This window comes from Scophthalmus maximus, chromosome 3 (assembly GCF_022379125.1).
Source record: "Scophthalmus maximus strain ysfricsl-2021 chromosome 3, ASM2237912v1, whole genome shotgun sequence".
NCBI classification, from domain to species: domain Eukaryota; kingdom Metazoa; phylum Chordata; class Actinopteri; order Pleuronectiformes; family Scophthalmidae; genus Scophthalmus; species Scophthalmus maximus.
In genome coordinates this window covers 8,381,673-8,402,078 of record NC_061517.1, presented here as the reverse complement: position 1 = coordinate 8,402,078, position 20,406 = coordinate 8,381,673, and the positions used below count along the sequence as shown (strand labels likewise).

The window sequence follows — 20,406 nt, the reverse complement described above, 5'->3', positions numbered from 1 at the left end:
ATGGCATGCACTCTCACTCCAGCTCATACTGAAAGACTAAATCTCAAATTGTCTTAGTACCATTGTCAATAAAAACCCACTGTAATAAAAATGCCAATTTTTTTTTTATTGAAAACGGTTTTCTTCCCCTTGTGACAGTATAAAAATACATTCTCATCACCAAACAGATGAAATATTCTATTCTGTTACAAAACATAGAGTATAGCATCACTATGTGAGTCTGTGGAATGCACTTTGTGAAAAACAGACGACAAAATAGTGTTTTTTAAATAAATTTTCTACAACGACATTTTTTACATTGTACACCACAATCCCTTTAAAGTGATGATGTAATCAGTGACAGCCCCAGGTAATCTGATCCTAATAATCCAATAGGGTCAATTGGCTGATGGTGCACTTTTCTTGCACTCAATAATGACCAACACACGGTTCAGGTCAATGTTAAATTCACATTAACGTTACAATACAAAACTATTGTCTAAGTATATTACAGTACTAACTTAATTACAATGCACATGCACAAATTACAGAAAATTAACTGCCAGATTTAAAAAAAAAAAAAAAAAGAAGAAATGTTTAAAGTAGCTGCTGCAGTTTTAAGAAGATCAGTTTGGTTCATCGATGGGTCTGCGACAGTAAGGACAGCAGTTGTGCTGAAGCACCAGGAGTTCATAATCCTCACTGTGGAACATCTACGAGGAAACAGACAGAAAATAACATGAGTATATAATAACATCTCCAAAAAAAGGTGTAACGACAGAAATTTAGATCTATGGAAAATGAGCAACCTGACAAAACAAACTTTGTTTGTCATTCACACCAGGTTACATAAGCTGTGTATCTTAAAAATGCTGTACCTTGAAGCAGGTGGGGCACATGGTGATGCTCACATCAGGCAGCAGGGAGCGGAAGTATTCCCATTTGAGCGGCCTGGGCCAGCGTTTGATCAGGACGTCCCTCCTGCTCATGGAGCGCAGCACCAGGCGACTCACCTTGACGGGGACAAAGTTCGAGCCCCCCTGCTGTTTGGACACACACAGGAACACATCCATGTTCTATTGAAGACTTTGTCCTTTGACCTTGTCCAGCTGGTTTGTCCAGCTGGTGGAATATTAATCACCTCGTCTGTTCTGTCCTCTCTTACCTCAAAGCTCATTTTGGCAGTAAACGGGTCTTCCTCTGCATCATCTAAACCGTCATCCAGTCTTAAAGCCTGCATCTCTGATTGGTGTTAATAAAGAACAAATAGCCCAAGCAATACATTTGACATATTCCAAAATCATGTTTAACTTGTTATGCATGTTTTTTGTAACTATATATTTTCAACACAGGAAAAACTAAAAAAACGAATTCCTTAGAGACTGTTCTAAGAGTGAGTGTTCAAAATGCCAATCAGTCGGGCCTGTCAGTCACGTCTTGGCTCTGGGACAACAGAGCAGACCTCGGTGCCCTTGAGTGTCTGCGGGCTAATGCAGGTTAATCCCTGCACTCGGGCTGTGGCTACGGCTCTCGGGGTTAGTGTCATTAAGATGAGACAGGAGAGCCTCGCTAACCCTATTAGCTCAAGAGCTAAGATGATTTAGCTCTGACAGCTTACCCACCAGCACAGAATCCAGGCCAATGCAGACTAAACAGCTTCTTAGAACTGTCACAAGGCAAAGGAGAGTCACATGCTTCATTTGGAAGTGATCTGCAGTGGTACGTACTCTCCGGACCAGCAGAGCGAGGAGTTAATAATTCATACAAAGCATGTAAATCATTTACAGTACAGCTGTTGTCAGACATGAAATGTCCAGACCCAATTTTCTGGCCATTTTTTCCGGAGTTTGCCTTTCACATATGACAAACGCAGAAGGAGATTGTCCCAGTCACACTAACAGTAACATTTCCAGCATATTCTGTGGCATCTGAGTGGATCATGCAGGTGGCAGGACATGACAATTATTCCGCAGCAAGAAAGCTGTTTTTTTTGTTTTTTTTACAGTCATCAACACGCCCACTTGCTCGCTGTGAATTTCCCATAGATTTTTTCTGCTGTATTCTCACATGGGCTCACACTGACAAAGGGACAAAGTAAAGTGTCCGGAACAACATTTGCGTTCTCGCATACAGCCCCTCCGGAATCTTTCAGGTATATATCCGGACTTCCGTGCACATCTGAAGGCAGCTAATGTTACAATAAATTATCAAAGGATACCTTTGTCCATATCTTGCCAGTGTGCATCCCTCTCATCCGTGTGAGGAACTTCCAGGTCGATAAGAGACACAGCCTCCTCATCTCCGATGCCCTCGTCCAGGTAGAACTGAACCAGGGGCAGCACCTCTGAGCAGTAAAAAAAAGGAAATCCATTAGAAACACAGGGAGTCCTCTCTGGAAAATGCTACACACAGTGCATTTGTGTCACAGACCATATGAGGAGGCTGAGTAGATGAAAGGCTGCCTGCAGTTGATGCACATACTCCCCTGGTTGTTCAGCAGGGGGTTGTTGGTGGAGCAGCGGTAGCACATCATGGCCTCGATCAGATCCTGCAGTTAACACACAAAAGTTTAACCTACACGTGAACGCACAGGGACAAAAGCTGTTATATTCAGACAGTATTTATGTACAGCGTGCACATCGAGCTTTTTAACACACCTCGCTGTCGTGGAAAGGTTTGGAGCGGATTTTGAAGCTTCCCAGTTCTATGGGGTCCTGGAGGCGAGAGGGAATGTACAGCTCCTGGAGCTTCTCGTACGAATACCTGGCGAGTTTATACGCACCCAGTTTTTCACTCTGCTTGGCCAACGCATACAAGGTGTTACTAATAATAAGGTCAAGGAAAACTAATGTACTGTAAGAGGAAGAGTTGGCACAGGGATATTCATTCTTAGATCTCATTCATATTGACATATTTTACTATGTGGAAAAATATAAACTTGTGCGCCTTTATAAATAGGTATAATAGTATATTCCCTCTTTTCTCCAAATGAGCACAACAACCACCTTGCTAAGACAAGACAGCAACACAGGCTGAATGCCAAGAAAGTAATACCTTCTTGGTTAGGTTTCTGTGTTTGTGTCTGTTTTTTGTTTTGGGTTGAGGAGATTGTTACCTTTTTGTATATAAATTATTACAGATTGTCAGGAGAGCAGCTCTGAGTAGCTATGACAGGGCAATGAGTTGCAGCTGGAACAGCTCGACACTGGCACTCCTCCATCACCCAACTCGTAACACTACTCCAATCAGTTTTACTCCAGCGCTTCCCACACACCCTGTTCTCTTCCACGGCTGGGCCTGTTGATAAATGCATGTCCTCCAATTGTTTAGTGCAGCTTTTCTGTAACACTGTGTTTAATTATTTAAACCAAGTCCAGTGCAGACCGGCGAGGTCTATAAATCTAAGTTCAAAGTTTTTCAGTTTGGCCGGCTGCTCAGCCTGATTTCCTCCTCAAAGGCTGGGCTTTCCTTCCTCATACCACTGTGGCAGACCATATGGATTTGTGGGTGGCTCTGTGTGTATTTTTTTTCAAATTAAAGCATATTATTTAGTGTGTTTATTTATGTATACATGTTCAGAGTTCAGCAATCAGATCATTTGTTTAAACAGCGGAGAATGTGCCACTTGCTGGCATCCTCTACATCTACCCATGATCACCCATTTTCTTTCTCCCAGCAGCAACATGGTTTCCGCTGTGGCACCAATTCTTCTGCTTTCTCCCTGTTTATCTCTGTTTCACCACTTCATTATCAATGCCTCCGCCAGTCTTGATGTGAGATTACCATGTCTGCTCTTGAGGGCTTTCCAGAGAGGAAGGGCTCCAAAGTCGTTTATTCCAAAAATATTTACATTACATTCTCAAATGGAAGGATACACTTTAGAAATGCCTCGTGGTTTGTCCTTGGTGAGGTTGTTCAGGAGGAACCTGCAGATGTTGAAGAGCGTCTCCGGCATGTGGGAGCTGAAGGGCTCATCCTAAAGAGGAAAAAAAACAAACGAGAGATGGAAGTTGAAGGGATTTGTACAGATTAGAAAATGGGATAAATTATAAAAATTAAAAATAAAGGTTTTACATTTAAGCTCTATCCCTCTTTTTCTTGTCTTTCCGTCTTTTAACCTGGTCTAAAAGCAGCCTAACCCTTTGCAGCGCTTCATCGCACCTCACACGACCCTAAAAGGGAAAAAGGAATTTGCTAAAGCAATCACTAACAACACTTATTCCCAGGAGTTGATAGTTCAAATCTATTGTGCCTGCCCAGGAGAGTCAAAGTGAGATAGAAGTTTCCTGCTCTGGTCTGGATCACAACGATGCCTCTGTATTGCCAGGGTGTGACCACAGCCGAGCAGAAAGCTGAAACAACAAACTGAAGACACTGATACTGGCCAGGTCTCCCATGTAATGCTCCTAACCAGGCATGGCTTGTTTGTGAGTAGGTTGGGGCTGGGGGCTTGAAGACGACCACTGATGAGGAAGTCGTCATAATAAATCAAGCGGCTGGTTACCTATGAGGGTTGGGTGAGGGAGGTTTCAGGAAGCAAACAATTTTGACTGTGGATAAAGGGGAATATCTTTCACTACCTTTTCTTGTAAGTCAAAAACCAAGTAGAACCATTGCAAAAAAAAAGTCTAAAAATGGCAGGTCCAGAGTTATTCAAGTTGATTAATCCCTTTTCTTTTCTCTCTGGCTGAACAAAACACTCTCTATTCTTCACTTTTTACCAAGCTCTGTGCATATCCTAATTTTTTCCGTTAACCTTAGTCTCTTTTGTTGGATTGAGATAATCTTGCAGAGCCAAACCTCCTTCTTGTCAAACTCACAGGGGTCTGGAGGAATTTAAGTACAGAATTTGATTTGAAAGTGGGCAGAAATCGATTGGGTTGTCAGTTTACTTCAAGTGAAAAAATATATACTGTATATTTGGAATATGAATATATAACCAAACTGAAATCTAACTGCACAGTAGGTGCTATTTTCAGGGCTAAGCAGTTTCAATCTGATGGTCAATCAAATTGTAGCCTTGTGATTTCAAAGCCTCCTCCCAGTTTGGTCTGCTCAAGTTATGCAAGATCAAGATTGATTAAGTATCATGTTCTCACCGTGTAGCGCTGAATAGAGCGATAGACGTGGTAGAGTTCAGCAAGATGCTGAAAATGCTCAAACTTCTTCAGCATTTCATCCCTCTGTTCTTCACTTTCTGGTTCCGACAAACACAGAAACACCAACATGATTAGCAGAGAGCAACAAATCCACCAGGCTTTATCATTAAAGCGTGTTGTGGTTGCAGATGGTGTGTCATTGCACCGAAGACCTGTCTCACCTCTGGCGATGTCCAGACACTGCATAGACAACATCCAATAGTAGTACCCTGCATCGTTGAACCTGTTCTCCACCACTGCATTGTGGGTAAGCTGCTCCAGGACTTTCACAGCTTCGTTCTGTCGCCCTGCTCTGTGAAATGCTAGAGCAAAAGAATCAAAGTAGTGGTGATGAATTCATTGTTATTACGTCACCTTGAAAAACTGTCAATGCTGGATCTGAAGTGGCAGTCCAAGACACCCAAATTTAACTTTCATTTATTTCTGTGTGATGTGTCTGATGAGCAGTCATCATGACAGAGGTGTTTTTACGCTGTTGTTTCATGTATTTGGTTCACGATCAAACACGAGGCAAATGTAATGACAGCTTTTACCTTTCTTTAAATCTAGTTTAGTTAAGCATGCACGCTTTAATAAACAACAGTGCTATTTTTCATGTTCCTATCAAAGGGTAATTAAAAGCAGCTTTATGGAGTCGAACCCACACAAGCGACCCTCCCCCATAACTTCAGTGTGTTTCAGAGTGTACTAGTGGTAAATATTTATCAGTCTACCTAACTGGATAAAAAACACATTCAGCTGCTGTTGGTTAATGTTAGGAAGGAGCACACCCCCTTCCCCCTAACACATGTTCTGGTAAAGGTCCCACAGAAATACGACTTGCCCTGGGTTATAATGAGTGTTTAACAGAAATATGGCCAATCAAGTCTGTAGCATGACGTTGATATAATTTTCCGAAATGTCACTGTCTGTTTTTCATTGTCAGAGGTGAGTAGCTTTTATCAATAAATTAGAAGAATTTAGAGTGATTCAGTTTCACAAGAATTCGAATGAATGAAATTGAGAAGCATGATGACAATGATATAAGATACATCCAAACATGAGACATAGGAAATTGGAAAAATGAGACAACAATTAAACAGTCTTCAGATGAAAATCCAAAAGAAAGTCTTCTTCGACACTTGGAAGGTTCAGATCCCCATTTTAGGATTAATGAGCTTCATCTGAAGCCCACAAAACATGTTCCTAAACAATTCCGCCCATTTGTAAAGCTGTCACTGAGAAGTACCAGTGCAACAGACAGTCGACAGGCCAGATTCTTCGACTCAATTACAATCACTAGTAAGACAATTCTGCATCGCCGGCAAACTAAAATACACACAATCAGCAAAATGCATGACCACGAGCAAGCCCCAATACAATCAGGCCTGTTCAGTCGTGTAATCCTTGTCGAGACAGGCAGAGGAAGATTATGTAGAAGAGGAAATATGCCTGCTGAGATCATAATTATAAATCTATGAGATGATTATAACTATGGTTACAGTTGGTAATCATCATCAGGGCTGCTTGTAGTACTGGTGATTAGAGGTATGCATGCATGTCTCTCAGTTAACAGGCAGCACAGCTCTGCCCTGCTCCAGCAAAGAGGATCATGTTTTACAGTGGATTCAGAGAATCTTAAGGAAGTAGTGAAAAATGTATGCGGCCACTCAAGCTTTATCACTTCCATATGTAAACACTGGCTACGGCTGTGGACTCTAATGTTCACTGAAACAGTCCTTGAAACATTCATTTAAAGAAGGAGATGAATAAATATACTGGAGCATCCTATATATAGACCAACTTTGGAGAGTTTGAACAACGATTTGTCTGATCATGTCAGAAATAAACCGTTTATAGTTCATCCCAACAGCCACATTGGGAGGTAGAGTAAAAAGACGGTTGTCACAGAGAGAGAGGTGTGATTTTATTTAAACGTAAGAATAACGGTAGACATTCTAGACAGTTTCTCTTAGTTTTACACTTAGTTGTTGAAAAGTGACAGAAATGGTATCAATTATGAAAAGAGATAGGAGAGAGAGCGAGAGAGATAGAAATTCGAACCTGACAAATTTTCTCACCTATATTCGAACAACGAGCTAATCACTGTGTGAAGTGGTTGTGAATGTCAGACTGTTGGCCCCACCCCCACTCAGCACCTCATCTAACATCAGAAAAGTGTCAGGGGCGTCCAAAGCTATTTTACCATTCAACATTTTCAGATCCGGACCTGGTATCAACGTCCGTCTGAAAAAAATCCAATCCGATCACGAGTGGACAGCTCTGAGATCAATTGTTCACACCGGGCATTAGAATACGTCTCCACGTGTGTCTTGAGTGACAACGTGTGATCGGATTTCACTTCCTACTCTGTATGCAAATAAACACATACGTTATTTGTGTTCGCAAAGACCAAATTATGTTGTTTTTAGCTAGTCTGACTATACACACATGTCCATTGTCAGTGTGTGAGTGTGTGTGTGTGTGTGTGTGTGTGTGCGTGTGTGTCTCAATGTGTGTGCGTGTATGTCTGTGTGACAGAGAGAGATAGAGAGGGTCGACTCTGGACAGGCTAAGCAAATCAATGCTCTGCCCATAGCTTTGCAATGAAATCCGATTCAACCCATTCAAAAAAAATTATGAAAATCAATACACTGCAGTCTGTGGTAATATTGCAGAGGTGGCCACAAATAAATCAATGTATGGGAAATACTGAGAGGTGTAAAAATACTTCCAGTTCATTATGGAACTGTAGGTCAGAGGATGTGAGCTGAGCAGGTCGTTCTTCAACATGGCCCAAGACACACTTGTGTTCATGCAGCTAAAAAATGTGGCCTAATGCGTCCCACACCACCTCCAAATGTGGTCTTAGTGATAATATACCAGGTATGAACGCGTGCGATGATGATGAAAACTCACCTTTCTGCGCTTCCTCAAATCGATCATTCTCAGCCAACCACTGGGCGTAAGGCACAAAGACGTCATCTGTGAACTGGGGACGTTTCTCCACCAGTGAGAAAGCCTGAGAAATGGGTAGGTGGAAGCAAAGGGACAATACGAGTTACCACATATTACTCAGAGAAACACACGTGTCTTCCAGTCAAAATATTGCTATAGCATTATTAAGTAGTTAAGAACAAAGAAACGTGTATGAGCCAAGTTGATTTCACACTCAATTAGAACCAGAAGTGTAGCTCTTGTGCTGTTTCAATGAAAAGGTATAAAGAGCTGTTGTAGTGCCCTGTGGACATATATTCGCCTGTCAAAGTGACAGAGTAACCCTAATGTCCTTTGGCAAAGCTTGAGCCAAGAAATACACACCAGTAAAAGAGAGGGAGAGAGAGAGAGAGAGAGAGAGAGTGTGTGTGTGTGTGTGTGTGTGTGTGTGTGTGTGTGTGTGTGTGTGTGTGTGTGTGTGTGTGTGTGTGTGTGTGTGTGTGTGTGTGTGTGTGTGTGTGTGTGTGTGTGTGTGTGTGTGTGTGTGTGTGTGTGTGTGTGTGTGTGTGTGTGGCCTTTGAGCCCAAAGTCATTTAAAGAAACACTTTGTTGAATAAAAAGAGTGGGTGCTGAGAATAGCATCCATATGGTCCACGCTGTAACTCAGTCTGGGCTCCGTCTCATCTTGGTGTCCACCTCCCCCAGTGAAGCACATAAAGCCTAACAGTTCTCTCAACCTCTGACTCCCACCCTCTGCTCTTGCTCTTTTTTTTTTCCTCTCAGAGGATCAAATAAATATCCAGAAAGACTTCCTCAGACAAACCCACGTGACAATGATTTAATGTTCTGCTTTTGCTCTTCCATTTTTTAGCTTTCAAATTGTCAATGAGAAACTCTGCCACACCTTAACTTGAGTAAAAGAATGTAAAACGATTCAAGAAATGTAATATGTTCTTTTTGTCTGAGCAACATGATCTGCTCTGATGGAGGAATTTGAGTGGAAGCTGAATAGAGCTTTTCTTGTTGCAGTAGTGTTTTGTGCTTCTCACTCTAATCATCATGTGGGCATGGATTCAGAGAAATCCAAAGCTGGATGATTAGCTCTGGAGTGTGTGCGTGGTTTCCAGTTTATCAGTGAATAAGGAAATTAGGCAGCTGTATTGTCTCATTGTTTGCATTCAGCTGTGGTTACTTTAACAGATACAGTATACTTTTCTGGAAATCCCTGTAAAAGCTGAACAAGCCAAAATCATTAAGTGGTTTATATTGTGGTTTACGATACGTATTTCTGAGTACCACAGCAGTTTATTTAGCACAGCCCTGTGTGGTTCACATTATATTCATGCGATTGTCTCAGGAGAGGCTATATATAAGTCATGATGAGCGTGCAGGTGTGCCTTGTGTGTGCCTAAATGTGTCAGACCTCTTCCCAGTGCCGGGTTTCCACATGCAGCTGCACCAGAGCCTGCAAGTCTCCCATCTTGGAATAGATCTCTGAGGCATAGCCATGGTGCTTCAACTTCTTGAAGTAGAGCGCACATTTTCCCAGTGGCTCGCGCTCAGCCTTGTCCAGCTTTCGAGCGATGTCGATTAGCCTGTATGAGTGGAGAGAGGAATGAGCACACACAGAGAGGACAAGTGCAGATAGACCCTAAAATGGGGATCTGCTGTATCAAACTATGCTAATGACCCCAACAAAAATGTGAATTAGTCAGGGTCACAAGCTGAATCTGATGGTTAAAGAGTCCTGACTGTTCAGCTGCAGTGTTTGTTGTGCTGACCCGCTGGCAGCACCAGATGGAGTCGGTGAGGAGTTTTGATATGACCAGCAGACATCAGCTTATAAGTTTGCCTGGTTTTCACACACTCCACAGTTCCATTACACACGCAGTAGTGAAAGCTAATGGAAAGTTAATCGTAGCAGTCACACTTTTCCCTCAACATGTCAATTACTCCTCAGTGTGAAGGACATAGGTTATGGGCAATTACTATTGATACCTTGTGCTACTATCTATGTAACACAGATTCAAAGTTAAACTTCAACATGTCAAATCAGGAATATGCATTGGTTGAATCACCTTCAACCCAGGATCAGGATATAAATTGTCATGTCATGTTGTGTCACAAAATTTTGGTAATTCCACTAATCTCAAGGATATTCAGTCAATGTCCCTGAACATGTATGTGTCAAATCTACAAAGCCAAAGTTTAGAGTTTCACCACAAATTAAACCATGTTAACGTCACATTACTGTCTTCTATTCAGTTGTGACCTATAAGAAGGAAGAAGAGGCAGTTTGGATGACAATTATAAATTGGATTAACTAGACCAAAACCTTTTCTCCGTGTAGAAAAGGTTAAACAAGAATAACGGAGTATCTTGGAGTGGAAGATGGGTCTAAAATGTTTCATTCAGTGACTGACACCTACATGTCTGCCCAGCCATGCTCGCCAATAATGTCTATGGCTTTGAGATGTTCTCCAGCTGAAAGGTACATATCTGCTGCTGCCCGCGGCTCCTTGCTGCTCTTAGCCCAGTCTGCCTGCTTGGTCATCAGGATCCGAGAGCTCTTGGGGTCTGTCGCTCCAAGAAACTCCTGCAGACAGAAAGACACAGTAACAAACTTAGTAATATTTCAATTGTTAACTGGGGAATCCTCATCACGACTGACAAGTGAGAAAGGTATGAAATATCAAAAGTAGAATCCTAATAGTAATCTGAATGTACAGCAAGAGAAGTCCAGTTTAAACACACAAAATCATGCGGATAAAGGCCAAGCCAGGAGGAAGAGGGTCAACCAACAAGGCAAACCATTTGAAAACCTTTCCCTCCGGTGTCCGTCCTTTCTAAAACAAACAACCAGTAAGACCAGATGGCCACACATCCCCATAAATATACAGCAGCCCCATCAAATACACATACAATCTGATACCTGACAGACAAATACACATGAACCAGTCGTGGATGTGTCATGTGCACCAGTAAAGTCATGGTACTGCTGATGATCAAAGTGTTCCCCCACATTTACACATAATAAAGCATGAATTTGTCTCAACTCAATCTGACCTAATCAAAGTGCCAATGTAAGAGCGGATGCTCACATTATTTCTCCCCATTTGTACAACAATACATGTATAGAAGCACAGTGTGTGTGCACTGATCAGTTGATATATGTGGAGATTGTAGTGATATATGTGGAGATTGTAGTGATATATGAGGAGATGAAAGACAGATGGTAAAGGGGGGGACTTTTGAACACAGTGCAGGGCCCCAACTTGGCATAGCTGCACATGATGAAGAAAAACATGTGTTCTACACCCTTAAAAACATGCAATGCTTCCCAGGTCTTTCTGTCTGTATCGATACAAACGTATGCTGTGCATGTACAGGTGTTGTTGTTGTCGATCAATGATTTAATCACCTTGGCATACTCAAACATGCGCAGGTCAGTGTACATGCTCAGGGCTCTGGATTCGTGTCCAGTGCGTTTGTAGAGCTTGGCTGCCTCGTGGAATTTCCCCTGGTAGGCATAGACGTCTGCCAGGAACAGCTCGTTGTCGCTCTCACCCCGCTTCTTCCTCTCCTGCAAATCAGTCAACACAAACACTGGTGTATACACGGCAACGCCAAAGACACAAGTGTATGTATACACACACATGCAAACACACAACGTCTAAACAGTGAAACAAATGCTAAGTTAAAGGTCATTAAAGTTATTATGAAAAGCGTTTTTTTTTTTTAAAATCAGTTCATTATGAAACTGGCAGGACGAATTAGACTTTGGCAGGCTGCACCAGTTTAGGTAATTAATGTGAAACAATGTGTGTATGGACCAGACTGAAGAAGGTCAGTAAATACACAAGTTCCTCATTTGTATAAGGTTTTGAAGTAGAGCCCAGAGAGAAGCCTATCAATTTAATGTATGATGACAAAAATAACAGTGATTTGCCTTGTCTCCTCTGGGCATTGTCTAAGGTTGAGGACATCAAGTCTAGCCAAAATAGAAAATGTGAACTTGACATTCCACAGTATTGAGGGATTTGTTTCCATTTCAGAAAGTAAGTATTACCTCGATGCTATTGATGAGCTCCAGGTATCGCAGGTCTCTGATTCTAATGAAGGCCTGAAAAATGGAGAAAAGAGAAAAAAAAAATTTAAGAGAATGGCCTCTTAGAATCTCACCTTTGTGTTTTCTATTGTAATACCAGCTGCTTCTTAAAAATTATGCCTCAAAGACTCAATGTGAACATGGTTTGTGCTTATATTTGGCTGCCTGGGTGGTGTACATCCTGTAAATTGGTGGCGAGTGTTTTCAGATTATATGAAGTCTAAGAGTAAGGTACAAGCAAAGTTTGCTTTTTGGTTATTTCTTATTGTCCTGTGGAGATATAATCAGTAAAAGTCAGAACAGTCTGTGTGTGTCTCACTGGCCTTCTTGGCTGTGTCAAAGTCAAGTCCCTCCAGGGCCTCTGTGGCTAAATCCCTCCAGTCACTGTCTGTTACACCCAGACAGGCGATCTGGTAGGCCTCCCTAAACACCTTCTTCTCCAGGTACTGGTGCATGGGAGCTGACTGGGCAGAGCAAAAACAACACAGTCACAAAGCAAAACAAAATTAATATTGTGAAAGCACCAGCAAAATAATTAACCATTCTCTTCTTTGTAGCACAAGCAAATTTCCATGACACAAGATATATAAACCTGCCACTGACAACAATGTGCTCTCATTTCTACATTATGACTATATTATGTGTCACTGTCATTGTCTTCAGACTAAGGCAAGCTAACAACATACCTGAGGCACATCCACTGCTGACATGGAATAGACATGGAGACAGAAGATCTTCGATCCATTGTAGCCAACCACAAAACCCTGCATCTTCTGCTGGTGTACTGGGAAGTCGCTAGCCTTGATGTTAAGGTACCCATTGCCAGAGAAGCACAGCATGTCTTCACACTGGGTGTTCCAAGCCACACTGTTCGCATTAGGCTCCTACAGGTAAAGCAAGAGAGGAGACGGGTGAATGAGGGTAGTGGGGAAAAAGGTGAATAGGTGGTTGTACAACATAGACCAGGCAAGAGTACACGTGTAAAACATGTACCTGTTCTTAATGCAAATTAATTACACACGTTTCTATTTTGTTCCACTCCATCTCTGAAATGTATTGTTACTTCTGCCAAGTTCGGCTCCTCAGTCATACACTTAACACTCTCCACTGCTAGCTGACCTGAAAAAGCAGGACTTCACTGTTGATGTCGTAGACCAGGAGAGTGTTGTGCTCATCCACTACAGCCAGTTTATTGCGTGATGCGCTCATGTCCAGGCAGCGCACTGATGTTGAACGCTTCAGCAGCGTGATGGGAAACGGGTTGTCAAGAAATATCTTCAGGATCTTCATTATGAAAAAAATGACAAAATGAGCAGAACAAAATCAGTATAGACTAGTTTAGACTAGTGACTTTAAGTCCAATCCTCATATAAATAAATCATCTTTTATGTTTTGAGCATGATATCTATTGCTAAGTCTTCTTCAGTCATCTAAATTGCTTAATGTGGTAATGCATTCTCCCAAAATACTCACAGCTCCGTTCTTTAACCCTACTAGTAGGCCCTCTCTGCCAGGTGGACCACCAATTACTTTGATGTAGCGAATAAGAGACTCCATCACCCATTCTTTTTCCCTGACACTGGTGAAGGACAGGCACTGGAGTCGCTTCTCCTGCAACCGAGCAGAATGAGAAAGGTGAGACCAGAGTAACGTGTAACACAAAACACAAACTGTCTCTGTATGACCAAATAATTCTGTTTTTATTATTTCACAGTCTGTCAATATCACCCTTAAATTTTTATACAAACTTGTAAATGTCTAACAAATCTGAGAACATTGTTCTGTTGAGCAGTGCTAAATGTGGTTCAGTGCTATGAAGATAAAGAATGATTTGAATTGACACAGACATACACAGCCCATATGAGCACAGCCCATTTATTGGGTCTAAAAGCTGTCTGCCTGTTAGAGAGATCTGAAGCACGTCTGTCACACACAGACAGATTTAAAAGGAAATAACCTCCGTGTTATGGCTGCTCCTGCTCCCTACCAGCCTCTGTCAAACACACAGAGACATGAAGGAAAGAGGGACTCCAAGAGACACCCAGACTGTGGTGGACGTTCCCATTCATTCAAGTGTCTCACTTCATCCAGATTGAAAAGGGTTAAGAAAGGAAGTGAGACAGAGCCTGCAGAGCACATGCACAGCTGGAGCCTGTTGCAAACTAGGCAGAAACATCTGGGAAAGCAGTAATTTCATGATACAATAATTTTTCTTTGGGGATGTTTGGGAAAGTAGTGAATGGCGGAACACTGATTCATTTTGCCTCCATCAAGTTCATAGTTCTCAAATGCCAAGAAAGACCCAAAACACAAACAGACTCTGCTCGCAGCAAGAAAGAAACCCAAAATATTATGGGTGCTCTGGTTTTATAGTGAAGGAATTTGTTTGTGTTCTCTGCCTCACCTGACACAGGATGATATGCTGGGAGCAGACTACGAGCAAGTTGCAGTCAAACTTCCAGCAAATTTTCTCCTTGATGCGGTAGTGCATGTCTGAGGAGTCATCTGAGTAGAGCTCATAGATGTGGATCTTCTCCGGCAGCTGGATGGCGAGGCGGTTTCTGTAGATAGCAATCTTCTTCACCAGTTCACGGCCCTTGATCCTCACTAGGGAAAGGGGGAAATGAAAGAGAGAGTGGGCATGTAAGGTGGGATGAGGCTGGCTTCATTATCTAAGCAAACGCATTGTACTGAAAGATTCTGCCGTCAAAATTCTCTCCCAAAACTATCTTGACGATCTTCCCTTTGTGTAAAGGAATTAAGGATTTGACAAAAATGGGACCTTTTAAAAATGAGATACCTGCTGGTGGAACAGCAGCAGACTGTCTGCCTTACAAAAAAGTAGTTGGATGGCTGTAGATATAACTAATATAGCTGATATGATAACTGGAAACTAAGAATAAATTCCTATTTAAGTTCTAAGTATTTTTACTTTGACAACTGTGATGCTTCAGGTCACATACAAACTATTATTTGGAGTGACATTAAAATCGGTTCTCTTTCGGTTTCCTGTTGCTCACACAACACTGTACCTTTTTGTTCAGTGATTAGGTGCTGGACAATGACATCGGTCATGCTGTCTCTATAAGCATAGCGATCCTTGTAGAGGCCATGAACTGTATTGAAGATAAGATGGTAGCAGGCGATGGTCCCATCCTGGCAGCCCAACACCTAGATAAGAGAAAACAACGTGGCAGTACATCCTATTAACACCTCTAAGAAAAGACTGTGAGAGTGGGAAAATGATGCTGTTATTAAAGGCTCGACACAGTAGAACTGAGATAATCTGCCAACATCCAATTCTCTCTTGTATGCCTCATCACTTTCACTTAAATGTAGTGAAAGGAATAGCTGTAAAGGTGTTAGTGTAAAATACAACACTACAGGAGGGCTGTGGTATCAGAACAAATGCAGACTGGCAATCTGAATGTCAGGTCTGAGATTTATCAGTGTTCCTCATTACATTCTCCTTCCTCTTCTCTCAAAAAGACAGTATTATTCACAGGTTGGATAACTTCTCTTGACATGTGGCTTCACAAGCTGTAGACCCACCACAAAGGGAGAGTCAGGCTTAACCCGGCACGTCCACACCCAGGCATTCTGCTCTCCAATGGTGCCGAGTCGCACACCATCTTTAGTGTAGAGAGAGGCATGTTTATCAGAGCCGCCCATGACTATATATTCGCCCTTAGAGAAGTAGCTGACGCAACACGGGTCATAGGTGAGAGTCCTGTCTTTTCCAATCTGAGATAGACAAAGAGAGACAAAGAGAGAGATGGACATTAAAGCAAGAATAAAGCAAGTATATTTATTGCAGAGGGGCCTGGGCCAACACACATCAAAGTCCACAGTAAACCCAACCACCCCTTTGAGTGTTCGATGAAAAGATAGACAAAAAAGAAAGTCTTTCTCTGGCTTAAATAGCCTCTATTGTATTTATGTTCAAAGTGCAATTGCGCAACATCATAAGAGTTCCCCAACTCTGTGCATCTGTTTCTTCTCACTCTGGAAAAAAATGCCTGACAATTCAGTCTTTTTTTTCACTGCAAACGGTTTCTGGTGTTGTAATCAAAACAAAATGTTCACTTACATAGATAAGTAGGCCGATGACAATATATGAGCCTGAGGCATAATGGGAGAGTAAAGAACAGTGCATATTTGTCTATAATTATGGTGCTGCCCACAGGGAATTTAGGAGCAATGGGGGACACTGATGGGGCCATTAAAGTGTAGGAGTATCACTTCCAATGTATGGTTATGGTTTCAATATACTCTGACAGTCTCATTACAACAGGAAACATGAGTCTTGAAATGTTTTCAACATTTTGGATGGATAGACAGACTTAATAATTCTTGTTTCTTATGGGTATAGTAAGTGATAGCACATAAGATGGACTGATGGTATCTCATAATTTCTAATAATCTTTTGGTATTCCTCATGAGTGGTAATAAGACCTTTATTCATCTAAATCCCCACTAACAGCCTGACAATACAGAGGAGAAAGGTTTATTTTATTAGAGTATAATGCACAAATGAGTCTCAGCATGCATTGCCATGCACTCATACTGTGTGTTCATAAGAACATGGATTCAGGAATGTTATGACACACACTTGTGATATTCACCTGTTTTCCACTGAGCTGATAGAAGGAGAGCTTCTGACCCCAGTCTGCTACGGCCAGAATGTCATTGTGCTCATCCCTGTGTAAACACAACAAAAAAACTTCTGTCAACATCCTGCATGGAAGAGGCTTTGGCTATTTGGGTAATGATGACAGTGTTACAGAGCACCCACCCTCTCTATTGACATGGCTAATATGACTCATATGACCAAGCACGTTTTAATCCTTAACTGATATAATTGAAGGCCAGCACACATCGGGCTTTATTATTGTTGTATCTGTAAGCCTGCATAAGTACTGATCCATCTAAGCCCTTACTTGTGCTCACAAAAATTCACCCTGTCAAAGCATACACATCGAAAAAACCTGGTGGCTCAAGAGACAGTGTTCTAACCAATAATATTATATCTGATGCATCATGTCATTGTGTCTCATCACTCTCCTCTTTACCCTTGCACGTGCAATTTTTCATCCTCCAGTCTGCCGAACTATTTTGACCTAAATATGAACCTGTCCACTGTAATGGCTTTAGCTTTGCTCCTGGCTTTGGCTGACAGGGTCATCAAAGAAGAGAGACAGGTCCTCCAAAGCACAATGAGTCTCTCATCTCCTTCACAGAAACGATCCCTCCACTCCCTGGTTGACCACTGCCACCTGGTGGCTCCAACCAGGCTAATGCAATTTTAGCACATCATTCATTAAAATCTTGGCTAGATGGAAGGACGGTGCCAAAGTTTTTTGTGGCAGAGACAGGCATAAGATTGAATCAATTGTTTAAGATACCAATGCATTTTTATACTAACTTTGAAGGGTTCCAGTTGATGGACCGGATAGGAGAGGAGGAGCCTCCTGGACGCTCTATCTTCACCTTCTCCTCTCCATTCTTGTTCCGTATGCTCACCACTCCATTCATCATGCCAAGGGCAAGGTATTGGCCATCGTTTGTCCACCTGCAATCAAATGAAATCCTTCAAAAAAAAATATCACAAAAAAATGTACCACTAATAGTTAGTGTTACTGTTAGTCACTTACCCACAACATGTTATTTTGCTGCTGACTTTATGCTTGTTCACAGATTTTTGCTCTGGTGACCACAAACCTAAAAATAAAAAAGTGTTCAGATGATTTGTGCTCCATAAAGGCTTTCTTTGTTGTTGTTTTTTACAATTAGAATTTTATAGTTTTATAGCTTATTGTGACCAAAACCAAAAACGTAAATACAGAATAAAATACTCATGGTGCACTCACCGAAGTCACCAGAAGAGCAGGAGGCAAGTTGGTGAGTGACAGGGTTGTAGGCAACACACTGGATCGAGTCATTGTGACTACAGATGATGACATGAAAAAATACAAAGAGTGTTGGAGGAATACCCACTACAGAAGATTAAATAAATCTACACTACTCAAGTGAAAAGTGACACTTACGTGTATTTTAAAATTCCCTCCAGTTTAGATGTCCAGATGATGATGCTTTTGTCTGCTGACCCAGAGGCAAACCTTTTACCTGCAGGAGAAGGCAGAGATTAGTAAGATTAGATTGATAACGATGAAGGAAAAATGCAATGTATAAATGGAAAGCAAGTTGATTACCATCTTTTGCATAGGCCACGCAGTACACTATGTCTTTGTGTCCCTTTAAAGGCTGAATAATAGTTCCATCTGCTGCATCATAAACCTGCAAGAAAATACAATCAATTACACATAATAGTAATAATGCATGTATTCTTTAGATATTTGAATTCTTTGGCGAAAGGAAATAAGAAAGTCTTACAAGGACACGGAGCCCTGCAGCAATGATGAGTTGGCTGCCATCAGGCTTGAAGGCAATGTCATAAACACTGCAAAAGAGAATAATGTATTTTTGCTGAAATTGTTTTTCAGTCAACTGATTAGTTGATCAACAACAATTTTGCTGATCCATTCATCCCTGAAGTCATGTATTATGGAAACATGTAAAACATATTCATGGGTTCCAGCTCCTCAAATGTGATGATTTGCTTTGTTTCAGTTTCTTAAATAATTGGTAATTGAATATACCTGGGCAAAGCACCTGTGGGCAAGTTATAACATTTTTATATTTTTGAAGTGAAAACAAATTGCTAATATGAAACTCCTACAGCAAACAGCCATTAACAAATGAACCTTTGTTCAAATGATAATGCTCTGTCATCTTTTATTTCAGGAACTTAAAGAACGTAACATCTTACCATTCTTGACTTTAGAAAAAAAGAAATTTCACTACATTTTCATATTTTCAGACTGTCTTGCACGCAAAGCATTTTTTAAGACATACCCACAGATTTCCAATTGTGGTCAAGTCAGGGGACTATGATGTCTTGGTGCATGCGTTTCTTGAATCAGTTTATAGTGGATTTAGAGACCTGAAATACTGTCCACTTGACTTATCGATTGATCAAGTATTGCTCTGTAGTACAGTAATTGTTGATAATTGTTTTGTTTGTTTTTTAAACAATGAAACTTCTATATTTAGTTGCAGCCCTAACAATGCATCACTGTTATGAACCACATAGAATCGATTGATAGAGCAAATAAAGTTGTAACTGTTCATTTAAAAACCGTCATCTTGGATTGACAGAGGACGCAACTGAAGTTACTGAAGTGAACTAATGATGTGCAGCAACAACGAAGACCGAACTGTTAACGAGCGCTAGCTAGCCTAACATCACCGTTAGCTCCGACCTAACGTTGTATCGTGTTTCAAAATAAAGCTGTCGTGCTACACGATTAACAGGGGTAACGTTGTGCACGAAAGCCTACACATAAGACATACAAACCAGCTCCAGCATCACTGTCATTTGTCTACGATAATCAAATTGCTGAGGGGAGTATGCTAGCTAGCTTGCTAACAACAGTTTGCATAGCAACCGCCGTTGCTAACCACATCCCAGCACCGGGGACGAGGTTGACAGCGTGATATCCATGAATATCCAGACTCTTACCATTGTTCACGAATTGTTTCTTTCCATACTAGAAGGGCTCTCATTTCCACCTTCTAATGGTGATGTTATCCGCGACACCAAAGCTCCGAGGCGCGTGTGCGTTGTGTGGAAATGTTTGTTGTGTTGCGAGCTAGGAGTATTGTAGTTTGGAGCTACAGTCCATGGCGGAGGCCTGTACTACGAAGCAGGATTTGCGGTTCTCGAGGTTATTTCAGGTTTAACTCTTGGTTTTCCGCCCAACGAAGCTGGTTCTCTTCTTACCGGGACAAATCACCATGGTAACTTATGCTGAACGGCGACTAAAGCCAGTAAACGGTCCAACTAATTGACCAATCAGATCGACGGAAAACTAGCGTCATCATTCTACGGGACCCTGACTGGGACAAAAAGAGTTTCGAAAGCGGAGCAAATATTGAGTTCAACAGGGTCCGCACACTTTTAGAACGGCTCCGGTTCCGGAAGTAAATTTCCGATTCACGTTTCATAACACCCTTATAAAATAGTTTTAAGTCTGGGTCCAAGCCAGTAAACAACGAGATTAATCATTACCAAAAAACATTTTATTTGGAGCAAAAAAGGAAAAAGAAAAAGGGAAAAGGGCACTGTGAACATAATTATTTTAAGAGTGAAGGTACTAGGTAGTACTTCTCAATGATATGGCG

General features: G+C 41.5%; 1 protein-coding gene across 1 annotated transcript; it reads right to left on the bottom strand.

The window, feature by feature from the left end:
• Positions 1 to 85: 85 nt before the first annotated feature.
• Positions 86 to 20,061, bottom strand: ift122 (intraflagellar transport 122 homolog (Chlamydomonas)). Its single transcript, XM_035645197.2, has 29 exons — positions 19,745 to 20,061; positions 18,556 to 18,622; positions 18,375 to 18,459; positions 18,210 to 18,288; positions 18,033 to 18,109; positions 17,817 to 17,883; positions 17,588 to 17,734; positions 16,788 to 16,863; positions 15,715 to 15,906; positions 15,195 to 15,333; positions 14,567 to 14,769; positions 13,636 to 13,773; positions 13,282 to 13,446; positions 12,849 to 13,046; positions 12,486 to 12,626; positions 12,124 to 12,177; positions 11,476 to 11,637; positions 10,484 to 10,650; positions 9,478 to 9,649; positions 8,037 to 8,139; positions 5,300 to 5,440; positions 5,079 to 5,176; positions 3,855 to 3,955; positions 2,637 to 2,802; positions 2,410 to 2,527; positions 2,198 to 2,323; positions 1,145 to 1,221; positions 858 to 1,022; positions 86 to 692 (listed from the first exon to the last, which is right to left on the bottom strand). The coding sequence occupies exons 1-29, from the start codon at positions 19,786 to 19,788 to the stop codon at positions 606 to 608; spliced, it is 3,555 nt and encodes a 1,184-aa protein (XP_035501090.1). The 5' UTR covers positions 19,789 to 20,061; the 3' UTR covers positions 86 to 605.
• Positions 20,062 to 20,406: the final 345 nt, after the last annotated feature.

Excerpts from the sequence above, each read along its gene's own strand:
- ift122 (XM_035645197.2), bottom strand. The coding sequence starts at position 19,788 with ATGAGAGCCCTTCTAGTATGGAAAGAAACAATTCGTGAACAATG. Across the intron at positions 15,334-15,714 it reads AGCCTGACTCTCCCTTTGTG|GTGTTGGGCTGCCAGGATGG; the intron begins GTGGGTCTACAG and ends TCTCTTATCTAG. Across the intron at positions 2,324-2,409 it reads CTACTCAGCCTCCTCATATG|AGGTGCTGCCCCTGGTTCAG; the intron begins GTCTGTGACACA and ends TTTACTGCTCAG.